The sequence below is a fragment of the Myotis daubentonii genome, chromosome 3, assembly GCF_963259705.1.
Source record: "Myotis daubentonii chromosome 3, mMyoDau2.1, whole genome shotgun sequence".
Lineage (NCBI taxonomy): Eukaryota > Metazoa > Chordata > Mammalia > Chiroptera > Vespertilionidae > Myotis > Myotis daubentonii.
In genome coordinates, this window is record NC_081842.1 from 162,896,323 (window position 1) to 162,912,218 (window position 15,896).

The 15,896-nt window shown below is 37.0% G+C and overlaps 1 protein-coding gene across 3 annotated transcripts in view; it reads left to right on the forward strand.

Annotated features, from left to right (window-relative positions):
* Positions 1-14,819, forward strand: part of USP33 (ubiquitin specific peptidase 33) — a 68,216-nt gene extending 53,397 nt beyond the window's left edge. For all 3 annotated transcript variants that reach the window (XM_059689140.1, XM_059689141.1, XM_059689142.1), the window contains 5 exons: positions 545-626; positions 1,375-1,483; positions 5,753-5,855; positions 13,176-13,244; positions 13,636-14,819. In XM_059689140.1, the coding sequence (XP_059545123.1) occupies positions 545-626; positions 1,375-1,483; positions 5,753-5,855; positions 13,176-13,244; positions 13,636-13,793 (521 nt within the window). In that variant the 3' untranslated portion in view covers positions 13,794-14,819. The remainder of the gene's footprint in view (positions 1-544; positions 627-1,374; positions 1,484-5,752; positions 5,856-13,175; positions 13,245-13,635) is intronic.
* Positions 14,820-15,896: the final 1,077 nt, after the last annotated feature.

The following is a 15,896-nucleotide window of genomic DNA, read 5'->3' on the forward strand; positions in this document are numbered from 1 at the left end:
TTCAGTGAAATGAAGAGATAGTAGGGATATCCTGTATTGGATTTAGAAACCTAAACCTTGAAAATATATCATTATGTGAATTTTTGTCTCATTTTCAAACTTGAACTACTAACATAAGGCTCCTTCTGTTCTAAATCTCCCTGTGAATCTTTTATGCCATTTGTCTGTGCCTGGCTTTTATTACATTGATTTCTGTAAGTGCCTCATTTTTTCTGCTACCTTGTAAGCTCCATGAAGGAAAGATTGTTTCTTATTTATCTTTGATTTCACCCCAAAACATAATCAAGGCTTAGTAAAGTATACATAACTTAAATACTTGAAGATCTTGGTTGACTGATATTTCTCTATTTCAAGAAATACACTTAACTTTAGGAGCATAATCACCAAAAATGCTTATACTTATTAATTTTTAACTTTTTTGGAGGGGTTTCAAGAATGAGGATTGAAAAATGCCAATGATTAATCAGTTAAAAAATGAGTTTAACCTTTGAGAGTAATATAAAGCAATTAAAAATGAAATAGACCCATGTAAACATTTTTTTAGGTATTCCTCCACGAAAAGCTAGTTATATTGAAGACCTGGTTTTGATGCTGCCTCAGAACATTTGGGATAACCTATATAGCAGGTTTGTTTTTTTTTAAATCAAACAATATGGTATCGCAAAAATCAGTTTGTTGTGGAACTCATTAAAATTGGATTATTTTATATACGCTTTTTGTGTTTTATGTTGCTTAGGTAGAATATTCCCTTTTTCCTTCATTTATTCAGAGTGTGAGTCACTAGATTTTATAGCCTAGATAATTAATTCTAATTCTTACGTGCTGGTTATCTGAATCTATAAAAGTATTCTGTGATATATAACTCTTAAATTTTAAAGTTTTAAATTTTATTTTAAAGCATTCACATGTAATTTCCTTGTTGTGTTTTCCTTAGTGAAATATTGAAAATAATTTATTCCATAAATTCTTAGTTGAGAGGTCAGGGGAAGCTTCTTTCTGATTAAAAGTTGATGAAGACTATGGCTATATAAGTAAGATTTATATGTTGTATGCTAATTTTGAAAACTACCTCTTTTACTTGGTTTTGTTGTGGCTTCAAACATATTTTTGTAGCAGAAGTAATTATAAAGGAAAGTTAAAATACAGGTAAAGCAGGTTATTAGTTAATAAACTGATAAAGTCATTGACCCTGATAAACATAACGTCAAACCATTAGGATTATTTGATTTTTACATTAGTTTAAATATGACTGAGAATTTTTCTGTGAGGATTTATTTACTAGGTACTTAACCATTGACTAAAAGTTGGAGACAAATTTGCTAGAGCATCAGCTTTTTTCAAGATTGTCATAATTACAAAATTTTTATGCTTTAGGTATGGAGGAGGACCAGCTGTCAACCATCTGTACATTTGTCACACTTGCCAAATTGAGGCAGAGAAAATTGAAAAAAGAAGAAAAACTGAATTGGAAATTTTTATTCGGGTAAATAAAGTGGTACTTTTCAAATTAAAAATATGCTTTAGGGTAAAGATAAAGAACTAACAATTAACAGAACTGTATTATGTTAATGAAATGATTGGATGAAAGTTGCAATAGATTTTAAGTGCTCTGATTATTTAACAGTGCAAGTCACAACAATGTAGTGAGTTAAGTTCTCTTTTTGTGGGTTTTTGTTTTCGTGGATTGGTAATGAATTTTGTTTTATGGATTGGCACTGGTAAGAAATCTCTTTGTTGAAGTCGTAAATTATAGATTTCCTTAAGTTAGTGTTTTTCTGTAACTATTTTCCCAGACTGCATTCTCTACTTCCATCCCTTTGTGAAATATAATATTATTTTGTGGGACTCTCTACTTATAAAATATACCTAGTTTCCACAAAGTGAGTTTAGTATGATGTGTTCCCTGATTGCAAGCAACAGAAAGTCTGTCACAGAATCATCAGGGAGAGCTGAACAACCAGGTTTTATGGACAAGAACTAGTACAGGTCCATTTATCTAGGTTGTAAGAAGTAAGTCTCCTCAAAATGCTGCTGTCAGTAACACAGCTCCAGCTTTTCACTTACGGTCCAGATTCATCTTATTCCATCCCCCCCACCTTTTTTAAACAATGTGTTGGCATAAAAAATAACACTGGAGTACAAAAATAAGTGCCTTTGGCGGACTGGAGGTTAAGTGGAGTTTCTGAAAAATTATAAAAGCAGATAGGATCAAATTGAAGAAGTAAACCAAAGGCCACATGAAATGACCACATAGGCTTTAGGCTTGGAAGTGGCAGATACAAATAAGGACTTCAGCATTCTCTCCCTACACCATATAAGGCAGCAAACATAAAGGTGTCTGCTTGAATAAAGCAGTGAATGTGGGCATTTGGGTCAGTTAGAGAGGGTATTCTCTTAGATAGCTTGTTATACCTAGAAAGAATTATGATTTTCTAAATTATGCATAAAATAAAATTTTCTTTGTTAATTCTCATGTGAGGATATTTTTCCTTTTTCCTTTTTTTTTTTTTTTAGAGAGAGAGAGAGAGTGGAAAGAAGGAGCAAGACAGAGAGAGAGAAACATTAATGTGAGAGAGGCACATTGACTGGTTGCCTCCTGCACACTCCCCAACCAGGGCTGGGGATCAAGCCTTCAACTGAGGTATGTGCCCTTGACTAGAATTGAATCTAGAACCCTTCAGTCTGCAAGTCCATATTCTATGCACTGAGCTAAACTGGCTAGGGCTAAAATAAATATTGATCCTTAGGGAGATACATAAGGATGCTGTTTCCTGAAAACAAAACTCTATAGACAGAGTGATTGAATGGCAGAATAGATAATGCTGGAGAGCAAATTAGTGTCCTGAAAGATCTAGCAAAGGGTTTCTCCTAAGATGGAGTACAAGGATAAACAGATGGAAAACAACAGTTTCAACATGTTGTATTGATATAGAAGCCAGTGTTTTTTTAATAGGAATTTTAGGAGAGAATATTGAGCAGGAACTACTTTTAGAGCAACATTTTAGAGAAATTTCTCAGGACTGGAGGTAAACAGATGCTTTTAAATTAATGGAGTGGCCCTAACCAGTTTCTTCAGTGGATAGAGTGTTGGCTTGCAGACTAAAGTGTCCTGGCTTCGATTCTGGTCCAGAGCACGTACCTCGGTGGCAGGAGGCAGCCAATCCATGTGTCTCTCTCACATCGATGTTTCTCTCCCCCCCCCCCCCCTAAAAATCAATGGAAAAATATTCTTTGGTGAGAATTAAACAAACAAATAAATAAAGCCAGTCTTTGAAAAAAAAATTATTTAAAAATTAACTAGTTGATTAATTAATTAATTAATTGATTAATGGAGTGATTGTACTTAACTAAAATTCAAAAAGTCCCCACCTGGACACCTAAGGAAGAAACATCCTAATGCCAGAGACAAAGTCGTGAAAGTGTCCAAACCTGGTAATGCTATGAATTAAATAGATTCGTCTGGCAGAATTAGTCTGACATTACATTTCAGAAATCTCAGTTCTGTAGGGATAAGTTGTATATCACAGAAAATCCTAACTTGAATGCTATACCTTGAGACATGCTTTGATTTCTTTGTTAACCATCAGGGACAGCCATGTTTTTCATTGCCTTTCGTTGTTCTATGGAAGCAGCCACTTCATGTTCCAGAAAGATCCTTGACCGCAAAGAACTTACATTTAATAAATAAGTAGTACATTATATATTAAAAGGTGATGAGTTCTATGGAAATAGAAAATACCTAAAAGGATCAGAGAGATCAGGAGTACAGTGATGAGGGGTAGAGTGAGGTTCAATTATAAATAGGATGATAAAGATAGGCCTCATTGAAAAGGTGACATTTAAGCAAAGACTTGAAGGAGGTGAGGGAGATATTTAGATATTTGCAAAAGGAAGGGATAGTCATGTAAAAGCTTTGAGTGGTAGGAATGTTGTCTGCTTGGTTCTGGGAATAACAAAGGTCCATGTGATCACAGTGAATAAATGAGGAAGAGAGTATTAGAAGCTGAAGTCAAATTATGGGGCCAGATCATGGAGGTACTTCTGGACGATTGATTATAAGGATCTTTGGGGGCAGTGTAGGGTTTTGACTAGATTTGATTATAGGAGAGACATGATCTGAACTTGATGTCTTCATCCACCAATAGTATGTACTGTGGGCATTTAGTTACACATCATGAAATATTTTTAGGCATCTCACTATCTTTTCACCCTATTACAATTAGATAAATTCCAAATATCCTTCATTTTCCTCAGGCACTGTTGTCTCTACCTCTCTTACTATACCAGTTTTTCTGTCAACTGGTTTCTTTAGTTGAAAGCAGAAATGGCTAATTTAAGCAAAAAAAAAAAAATTATTGAAAAGAAAAATTGAATAGCCACACCTCCAGAAATTCAGGAACCAAGGTATTCCTAGTATACAGCTAACAAAATTGGCATTGGAAAGACCCCCTTCTAACCATTAGGTCACTTCTCTGAAGATTTCCATTTCTAATAGAGTTTTGCCTTGGTTGAGTCACATACCCATTCCTTAGGTCTCAGGACTAGAGGAAGGAGTGGAACATCTTTGGGGTCTGTACCACCACTTTTGAGAATTTATCCTATACATATATGTATATTGCCTGTGAAATGACATAGATAAGATCATTCATTGCCGCATTGTGTTTGTAATTGCAACATGTCCACCAGTATCTTAAGTGAACACAAGTAATACATAGACAGTGGCTATTGTATGTTTAAATAAAATTTATTATCAGATTTTTTTTCTTTTTTGTTAATCCTCACCCGAGGATATTTTTCCATTTATTTTTTGAAAATGGAAGAGGGGGGAGAGACACAGAGAGAAACATCGATGTGAGAGAGACATCGATGGTTGCCTCCCACATTGCACCCCTACCGGGACCATCTGGGGATCATGCCCTTGACAGAAATTGAACTCGAGACTCTGTAGTCCATGGGCTGATGCTCAATCCACTGAGCCAAACCAGCTAGGGCCATCATATTTTTAATATATATGTAGAGTAGTTATTGTTTTGAAGACTTTGCCTTGAATGTCTTCACCTATCCAATCTTTTATGTCCCTTCAGTTTGTACTTGCTAAAATTTAAGACATAACCTATAATTGTGTTTTTAAAAATATATATATATATTTTTTTTAATTAATTTCAGAGAGAGAGAGAGAGAGAGACATCAATGATGGCTGCCTCTTGCATGTCCCAGCCCGCAACCTGGGCATGTGCCCTGACTAGGAATCGAACCAGGGACCTCCTGGTTCATAGGTTGACGCTCAACCTCTAAGCTACACCTGCTGGGCTAGAATTGTTTTTATTTATTTATTTATTTATTTTTATTTTTTAAAAAATATATATTTTATTGATTTTTTGCAGAGAAGAAGGGAGAGGGATAGAGAGCCAAAAACATCCATGAGAGAGATGGATCAGCTGCCTCTTGCACGCCCCCCAGTGGGGATGCGCCCGCAGCCAAGGCACATGCCCTTGACCAGAACCGAACCTGGGACCCCTGAGTCCGCAGGCCGACGCTCTGTCCACTGAGCCAAACCGGTTCGGCATAGAATTGTTTTTTAATAGATGTTGTCATGTATGCTAGTAATAAAATAACTTAGCACCAGTGTACACATTCTTCGTGTATGAGAAACTGGCTTTATCAGAGACTGAAGTAAGATGATTGTATTGTTCTGCTATAAAGCAAATTCTAAATATTAGGTGACTGATTTTTTCCTCCTCCCTACATATAGCTCAACAGAGCATTCCAAGAGGAGGACTCTCCAGCTACTTTTTATTGCATCAGTATGCAGTGGTTTAGAGAATGGGAAAGTTTTGTGAAGGGTAAAGATGGAGGTAAGTGGTTAACTAAAAAATGAAATTCTTTGCAGATTTTTTATTTTTTTTGTTTATTTTTTTAATATGTTTATTTTATTTTATTTTATTTTTAGAGAGAGAGGAAGGAAGAGGGAGAGAAAGATAGAAACAACAATGATGAGATAGAATCACTGATTGACTGCCTCCTGCATGCCCCACACTGGGGATGGAGCCCACAACCCAGGCATATGCCTCCACCGGGAATTGAACCATGACCTCCTGGCTCATAGGTCGACACTCAACCACTGAGCCACGGGGCCGGGCCAATTTTTTATTTATTTAACAAATATTTTTTGGATATCTATATACACTTGGGATTACATCAGTAAACAAGATGGACAAAGATTCTAGCCCTCAGGGAATCTTATATTCTAGTTTATATTCTGGTTCTGGCAATTTTTAAATCTGTTTCATCAATTATACTCATAGCAAGAATAAAGGAAGTAAACAAAATTAGTCTGTGATCTTAATATTGAAGTTAAAAAAAATCCACCAACAATAAATAAGATTGGTTAAATTATGGTTTGTGCATTATAATGGGATACTATATGGACTTTACAAATAATTTTTGTGACAGTATTTAGTAATTTAAAAATAAAGGTGTTACTGATACATAAAAAAATTGCAATACAGTATGCATAGTTTGAACTTTTTGTATTAAAAAATAGGCAAACATATGCAAAGGCAAAAGACCACACAGATACTAAAATAGTTTGCCTATCTTCTTATAGCAGGATTACAGTCTGTTGTCTTCCTTGTACCTTTTTTTCCAGCTTTTGATAATGACCATGCACTGTACTTTTGTATTCAAGGGGAAAACAAATAAGGTGTTTTCTTAAATTAAAAAATGGTACGTTTTGGCAGAGTGAAACAAAAGGTAAAGAGATTAAGCAAAAAAAGAAAAATATATATTCACATAACACACAGACAACAGTATAGTGATAGCCTGAGGGAAGGGTGTTGGAGGAGGTGGGAGGGCAAATGGGATAAATGGGAACAGAAAGAGACTTTGGGTGATGGATATACAATGTAGTGTGCAGATGATTTATTGAGTTGTACACTTGAAACCTGTAGGGGTTTTTTAACCAATGTCAACCCAATAAATTAAATTCAATTAAAAAAGATGCATTCCAACATTTTATTTTATAAAGCTCTTAATGGTTATAGTTTAAGTAATGGTAATCTGAAACAAATTAAGAATGTATCATTTCTTTTTTTTTAATCTTTAAATTCTTTATTAGTTAAGGTATTACAAATGTGTCCTCATCCTCCCCCATTCTTCCTCCACCCCCCCCCCCCCCCACTCATGCTCCATCCCCCTGTTGTCCATGTCCATTGGTTTGGCTTATATGCATGCATACAAGTCCTTTGGTTGCTCTCTTCCCCTTACTCCCATCCTCCCCTACTTTCCCTCTGGGGATTAATAGTCTGATTGCTGTTTCTCTTGTCTTTGGATCTGTTCCTGTTCATCAGTCTATGTTGTTCTTTATATTCCACAAATGAGTGAGATCATGTGGTATTTATCTTTCTCTTACTGGCTTATTTCACTTAGCATAATGCTCTCCAGTTCCATCCATGCTGTTGCAAAAGGCAACAAGAGTTCCTTCTTTTTTACCGCAGCGTGGTATTGCATTGTGTAGATGTACCACAGTTTTTTAATCCACTCATCTGCTGATGGGCACTTAGGCTGTTTCCAAATATTAGCTATGGTGAATTGTGCTGCTATATACATAGGGGTGCATATATCCTTTCTGATTGGTGTTTCTGGCTTCTTGGGATATATTCCTAGAAGTGGGATCACTGAGTCAAATGGGAGTTCCATTTTTAGTTTTTTGAGGAAGCTCCATACTGTTCTCCACAGTGGCTGCACCAGTCTGCATTCCCCCCAGCAGTGCAGAAGGGTTCCTTTTTCTCCACATCCTCTCCAACACTTGTTATTTGTTGATGATCGCCATTCTGACAGGTGTGAGATGATACCGCATTGTTGTTTTGATTTGCATCTCTTGTATAATTAGTGACTTTGAGCATGTTTTCATGTCTTTCGGCCTTCTGTATGTCCTCTTTCGAAAAGTGTCTATCTACGTCCGTTGTCCATTTTTTGATTGGATTGTTTATCTTCCTATTCTTAAGTTTCATGAGATCCCTGTAAATGTTGGAGATTAAACCCTTATCGGTGATAACACTGGCAAATATGTTCTCCCATGCAGTGGGTCTTCTTGTTGTTTTGTTGATGGTTTCCTTTGCTGTGCAAAAGCTTTTTATTTTGATATAGTTGCATTTGTTTATTTTCTCTTTAGTTTCCATTGCCCTATGAGCATTATCAGAGAAGAAATTCCTTCGGCATATGTTTGCGATTTTGCTGCCTGTGGATTCCTCTAGTATTTTTATGGTTTCCTGTCTTACATTTAAGTCTTTTATCCATTTTGAGTTTATTTTTGTGTATGGTGTGAGTTGCTGGTCTAGTTTCATCTTTTTGCATGTATTTGTCCAATTTTCCCAACACCATTTATTGAAGAGACTGTCTTGACTCCATTGTAAGCTCTTGCCTCCTTTGTTGAGTATTAATTGGGCATAGTGGTTTGGGTCGATTTCTGGGTTCTCTATTCTATTCCATTGATCTATATGTCTGTTCTTGTGTCAGTACCAAGCCGCTTTAAGAACAGTGGCTTTGTAATACAGTTTGATATCTGGTATTGAGATCCCACCTACTTGGTTCTTCTTTCTCAGGATTGCTGCAGCTATTCGGGGTCTTTTTTTATTCCTGATGAATTTTTGGAATGTTCGTTCTAGATCTGTGAAATAAGCCGTTGGTAATTTGATGGGGATTGCATGGAATCTATAGATTGCTTTGGGTAGCATGGACATTTTGATGATGTTGATTCTACCATTCCATGAACATGGTATGTTCTTCCATCTGTTTATGGCTTCCTCTATCTCTTTTTTCAGTGTCCTGTAATTTTTTGCATATAAGTCTTTTACCTCCTTAGTTAACTTTATTCCTAGGTATCTTAACTTTTTTGGTGCGATGGTAAATGGGATTGTTTTTTTAGTCTCTCTTTCTGTAAGTTCACTATTGGTGTATAGAAATGCCTTAGATTTCTTGGCGTTAATTTTGTATCCTGCTACATTGCCGAATTCATTTATTAAGTCTTTAATAGTTTTTTGATGGAGTCTTTAGGGTTTTTTTATGTATAATATGTCATCTGCAAACAAGGACAGTTTTACTTCTTTTCCAGTTTGGATGCCTTTTATTTCTTCTTCTTGTCTGATAGTAACGGCTAGTACTTCCAGTACTATGTTGAACAGGAGTGGTGAGAGGAGGCATCCCTGTGTTGTTCCTGTTCTTAGGGGGAATGGTGTTAGTTTTTGCCCATTGAGTATGATGTTGGCTGTGGGTTTGTCATATATGGCTTTTATTATGTTGAGGTATGATCCTTCTATTCTTACCTTGCTGAGTTTTTATCAAGAAAGGGTGTTGGATTTTGTCAAATGCTTTTTCTGCATCAATTGATATGACTATGTGGTTTTTATCTCTCAGTTTGTTTATGTGATGTATTATGTTTATTGATTTGTGGCTATTGTACCATCCTTGCATCACTGGGATAAATCCTACTTGGTCATGGTGTATGATCTTTCTGATGTACTGCTGGATCCGATTTGCTAGGGTTTTGTTGAGGATTTTGGCATCTATGTTCATGAGGGATATTGGCCTGTAATTCTCTTGCATCGTGTTGTCTTTACCTGGTTTTGGTATTAGGGTGATGCTGGCTTCATAGAATGAGCTTGGAAGTGTTCCTTCCTCTCGAATTTTTTGGAATAGTCTGAGGAGGATAGGTTTTTAGTTCTTCCTTGAATGTTTGGTATAACTTCCCTGTGAAGCCGTCTGGCCCCGGGCTTTTGTTTGCTGGAAGCTTTTTGATGACTGCTTCAATTTCTTCCATAGTTATTGGCCTATTGAGATTTTTAAGAGTCTCATGCTCTACCGACTGAGCTAGCCGGGCGCCAATATTGAGATTTTTAGATTCTTCCTGATTAAGTTTTGGAATGTTGTATTTTTCTAGGAATATGTCCATTTCCTCCAGGTTGTCAATATGTTGGAGTAGAGTTGTTCATAATATTTTCTAACAATCCTTTGTATTTCTGTGGGGTCTGTAGTTATTTCTACTCTTTCATTTCTGATTTTGTTTATTTGGGTCCTCTTCCTTTGTTTCTTGGTGAGCCTGGCTAGAGGTTCATCAATCTTGTTTATCCTTTCAAAGAACCAGCTCTTGGTTTTGTTGTATTTTTTTTGGTCTCTATGTCATTTATGTCCGCTCTGATCTTTATTATTTCCTTCCTTCTGCTTACACTGGGCTTTTCTTGTTGCTCTCTTTCTAACTCGTTGAGTTGTAGGGTTAGGTCATTTATTCTCATTGTTTCTTGTTTCTTGCAGTAGGCTTGTAGAGCTATGAACTTCCCTCTCAAGACTGCTTTTGCTGTGTCCCATAGGTTTTGGATTGTTGTGTTTTCATTGTCATTTGTTGCCATGATGTTTTTTATTTCTTCTTTGATCTCTCTGGTAACCCAGTCATTGTTTAATAGCGTGCTATTTAGTCTCCATGTGTTTGATTTTTTTGGATTGTTTTTATTGTAGTTGATTTCCAATTTTATGCCATTGTGATCTGAGAAGATGCTTAATATGATTTCAATCTTCTTGAATTTGAAGAGACTTTGCCTATGACCCAATATATGGTCTATCTTTGAAAATGACCCATGTGCACTTGAGAAGAATGTATATTTGCGGTGAAATGTTCTGAAGATGTCAATTAATTCCACCTGATCTAGTGAGTCATTTAGGATTGATGTTTCTTTGCTGATTTTTTGTTTAGAGGATTTGTCCAGTGGTGATTTTGGGGTGTTAAAGTCCCCTACTATGATTGTATTGCTGTCAATCTCTCCCTTGATCTCCTCCAGAAGATTTCTTATGTGTTTGGGTGCTCCTATATTGGGTGCGTATATGTTTACCAGAGTTATTTCTTCTTGTTGGATTGCTCCCTTTAGTATTATGAAGTGGCCTTCCTTATCTCTTTTTATGTCCTTCACTTTGAGATCCAATTTGTCAGATATAAGTATTGCTACCCCAGCTTTTTTTCCGTTTCCATTCACCTGAAAAACCTTTTTCCATCCCTTCATCATCAGTCTGTGTGTGTCTTTTTTTCTGAGGTGGGTTTCCTGTAGACAGCAGATATATGGGTCATGTTTTCTTATCCACTCAGTTACCCTATGTCTTTTGATTGGGGCATTTAATCCATTTACATTTAAAGTTATTATTGATAGATAGTTGTTTGTCGCCATTTTTATTCTTTACCCCTGTGTTCCTTTTTTGTTTCCTATTTTTTCTTTTTACAGCAGACCCTTTAGCATTTCTTGCATTGCTGGTTTGGTGGTAATAAACTCCCGTAGTCCTTTTTTGTCTGTGTAGCTCCTGATTTCACCCTCAATTTTGATTCATAGTCTTGCTGGGTACAGTATTCTTGGATTCAGACCCTTCCTTTGCATGACTTTGTATATTTCATTCCATTCCCTTCTTGCCTGATGTGTTTCTGTTGAGAAATCAGTCGCTAGTCTGATGGGGGATCCTTTGTAGGTAACTTTCTGTCTCTCTCTGGCTGCTTTTAAGATTCTTGCTTTGTCATTGGTGTTTGCCAGTTTAATTATAATGTGCCTTGGCGTCGGTCTTTTGGGGTTCATTTTGTTTGGGACTCTGTGAGCTTCTTGGATTTGTGTGAGTTTTTTCTTCCCTATATCAGGGAAGTTTTCTGTCATTTTTTCAAACAGGTTTTCTATTCCTTGCTCAGTTTCCTCTGCTTCTGGCACCCCTATTATGCGGATGTTGTTTTGTTTCATGTTGTCCCAAAGTTCTCTTAGGTGCTCCTCCTGCTTTTTAATTTTTTTTTCTAGAAGCTGCTCTGCTTGGGTATTTTTTCCTACCTTGTCTTCTAGCTCACTGATGCGGTCCTCTGCTTCTTCTAGTCTACTGTTGATGCTTTCTATTGAGTTCTTTATAGCAGTGATGTCATTTTTCATTTCTTCGTGGATTTTCTTCATTTCCTGTTGGTTCTTACACATATTGTTGAATTTGTCTTACATTCTTTTCATCCACCTTATGACCATTTCTCTGAATTCTTTCTCTGACAGGTTGCTTGCCTCCATTTCGTTTACTTCCTCTTCTGGTGATGCCTGTTTTTCTTTCATATGCGGGCTGGTTCTTTGTCTCCCTATGATCTCTCTTCTCCAGGTGTTTGGTCATGTAGTTCTCTCTCTTTCCGTGAGGAGAAGCAGGGCTCTTCTGAGTCCACGTAGTCACGCTGCTTGAGATCCGGTGTTTCCGGGTTAGTAGCCGATCTCTGGATGCCGTGGATGCCCTTACTACTTTAATCTGTTGCACAGGGCACTTCTCGTTGAGACCCCCTCACCTGACTTGTGAGCGTTTCCCTGTACTCAAGTCCCTGGATCTGGGTCGCCAGATGTAAATATGTCTCTCTTCTCCGTGTCCAGTGTGGCTGGAGAGCGGTCTGGTTCTTGAGTAGGGGCAGCTGGGATTGAGAAGATGAAAGAAAGAAACAGACACAGAGATGGAAGAAAAAAGCTGGGGCTGGGTGGGACCACTGTCCTCTGACTGGGACAGAGATGGGGACAGGGACCTATCATTTCTTTTTTAATTACAAAGGAATTGTTCTTTTATAGCATTTAAAGTGCAATGGATCCATCTAAGCCAGTGGTTCTCAACCTTCCTAATGCCGCGACCCTTTAATACAGTTCCTCATGTTGTGGTGACCCCCAATTTCATTGTTAGAAATTGAACATAATTAAAGCATAGTGATTAATCACAAAAACAATATGTAATTATATATGTGTTTTCTGATGGTCTTAGGTGACCCCTGTGAAAGGGTCATTCAACCCCCAAAGGGGTCACGACTCACAGGTTGAGAACCGCTGATCTAAGCAATAAATGTTATATTTTAAAAACAACAACAACAAAAGTGCAATTGATAGCTAAGAAATCATTTCTATTAGATTTTGGATGGTAGTGATAGAGCCTCTCTCTCTTTCCTGAATCTGTTTTGGGGGAGATAAGACACACAAAAAAAGAAGTTCAGAAGACAGTTAAGAATTGTCTATAATAATTTGGCTAAAAAAAAATCAATCTGATTATACAGTTATGTCCTTCAGTTATTTCAGACACAGAAATATGTAATTCTTTGATGCATTTATATGAAAAGTATGCATCTTGATCATTTGTTTTTCGTTTTAACTTAGATCCTCCAGGTCCTATTGATAACACTAAAATTGCAGTCACTAAATGTGGCAGTGTGATGCTCAGACAAGGTAAGTTCGACTAACATTTACTTGTTGCTAATTTGTTACTGTTAAGAACATAGAGTCACTAGCCTTCTATGCCACTTTTTAACCCAGCTTAATGATATAATGCATTCATGAAGTAGGACAAATAGTGGAAAAACTCCCAGTCTTTAATTTTCCTGAGGAATGGTTTTACAGCTGTTGATAGGAGCTAGAAAAAAAGGATCTCCGACTTTTTGAGACAGACCATAAAGTTGCAGCTTATAACAATATGGGCTGGTAGTTTGAAGAGTCTGTTCCAAAAGTTATTGATATTCATGCTTTTGGGGCAGGTGTGTGTGTGTGTGTGTGTGTTACATTTTGAAAGCTTTTGCAATATGAATTTGTAAATATTCTTTCACTGTACAATTAATTTTAGGAGCAGATTCTGGTCAAATTTCTGAAGAAACATGGAATTTTCTACAGTCTATATATGGTGGAGGCCCTGAAGTTATCCTACGACCTCCAGTTCTTCATGTTGATCCGGATATAATACAAGCAGAAGAAAAAATTGAAGTAGAAACTCGGTCTTTGTAATTTTGAGGATATAGAGTGTTCTAATGAGAAATCATTTTCACTTCCCCTGTCATATATACATGCAGAAACATTCCTAAAAGCATGTTTATTTTCTTGATTTTTAATATATTATCTCTTAGTCATTTTTACTGGGCATTATGGAAAAAGTTGTTAAAATGTTTAATATACTACAGGTTGGTATGTTAAATGCTTTAACTTACCATAGTCTTTCAGTGTAATATTTTTGAAAAGAGAGGAATAATTATGATCATTTGGTAATCAGTAGATTATCTTTGATCTTTATACTACATGCAGATCCACAGTATCCTTTATAGTTTTGTAAATAATTTTGCTTTGAAAACTTTTTCATTACCCTAAACCATTATAACTCTGACCAATCTTTTCAGTTTTCCAAAAATCTTAATTTAATTGTGTAATTTTGACATGGCTTCGTATAATATAGAGCCTATTTTAAATTGAGAGTCGTAGTCAGAAAAAAGTTAATTTCCTAAAGCTCAGGAAACGTTAGGGTGTCACTTCTTTTGCACTGCAGCACATAAACTAGCATATTAATATTAAAAATGTCTTTTTGAATGTATCAAGGATTTATTTAGTTTGAGTGGAATTTGTGTCAGGAGATATCAGTAACTTATTGCCTCTTATACTGTAAAATATTAAAGTTCAATTCCTTTCTATAACCCTCGATAGAATTCATTATTATCAGTAAAAAGCTTAGTTTTTAGGGCACTTTATTTTGAGAGCATGAGTATGGAATGTGTCAATGAGATTGTTTATAAAGCTGAAGCCACTTGCAAAATGATTTTTTAAATGAAATGCATAAAGTCATTGATTAATACAGTATGCACTGCTATTTGCTTGATTATGTGATGTCAAAGGTTTAACTATATTCCAACTACAGAACAAACTGGATTACTTTAATATGGTGAATAGCATTCATGATGGCTTTGTTTTGGTTGGGGGCATCTGCCACAAACTAAAACTGTGCTGTTTAAATTAGTTCAATAAAAATGATTTTAAAATGGATAATTTGCATATTGAGATTATTTGATAGGCATTAATAGCGAAGGCTCTGAAGTGTTAATACTAATGTCTTTATATTATTTCTTAATCAGAAGTATGCATAATAAGTCATTCATTGTCAAGTTCTGATGTTTAATGAAATGATGAGCTTATTAGCCATTACGTCTATTTGAATTTTTTAAAATGTATATTGTCTTTAGTTTTCTTCTTTATAATTATACTATGATCCTCTTCAAGGATTGCATGATGTTATTGATCTGTCTCTGAATCACCAGTTTAGTGAAACTCCTGTCACTTAAGAGATAATCAAAGAAGTATTTTTAATAGTGCTTGCCCTTCACTGAATATTTATGACGTTTCAGCCATTACACCCTATGATTTAGGTAAAGTGGCTTACCCTAAGTCATACAGCAAAGAAAAGCAGATGTGAGACTCCAGCTCAAGTCAGTGTAAGTTCATCAGTGCTCTTATGTACCATGATATATTATCTTTCCAATGAATTCTTTCGAAAACAGGTTATAGTATTAGTCATATTCATTAATAGCATTTGTCATTGGGATATATAATATGATTAAGAATACTGATCTCTAAGAGCTTATATAATTTTACTAGAGGCCCAGTGCATGAAATTCGGGCACTGGTAGGGTCCCTAGCGGCTGCCGGCTGGGTACTCCTTCCCTTCCCCTGGCCGCCTGCTCCACACTGCTGCCGCTGGTTGCCACCTGCAGGGGCCGATCACCCCACCGCCACCCAGCTCCTAGGTGTTGAGAGAGCCTGGCGGCAGCCCCCACCTCCACTGCTGCCACTGGTTACCGCCTCGGGGGACCCATTCGCCCCACTGATCACGCTGCCACCCCCCATCACCACCACCCAGCTCCCAGCAGGGCAGTGGCCCTGCCCACGCTGCTGCTGCTGGTCGCCCTGCGATCAGATCGGCAGGGCATTGGCTCCCTCAGCACCTGGGAGCCTGGCGGCAGCAGGGCAATCCAATCGGTGGAGCGATCAGCCCCTCCCGGTGACCAGTGGCTTGCATCCGCCTTGGCCTGGCGCCGCCCAGTCACTTGCTCCGCCATCTCACCCTGG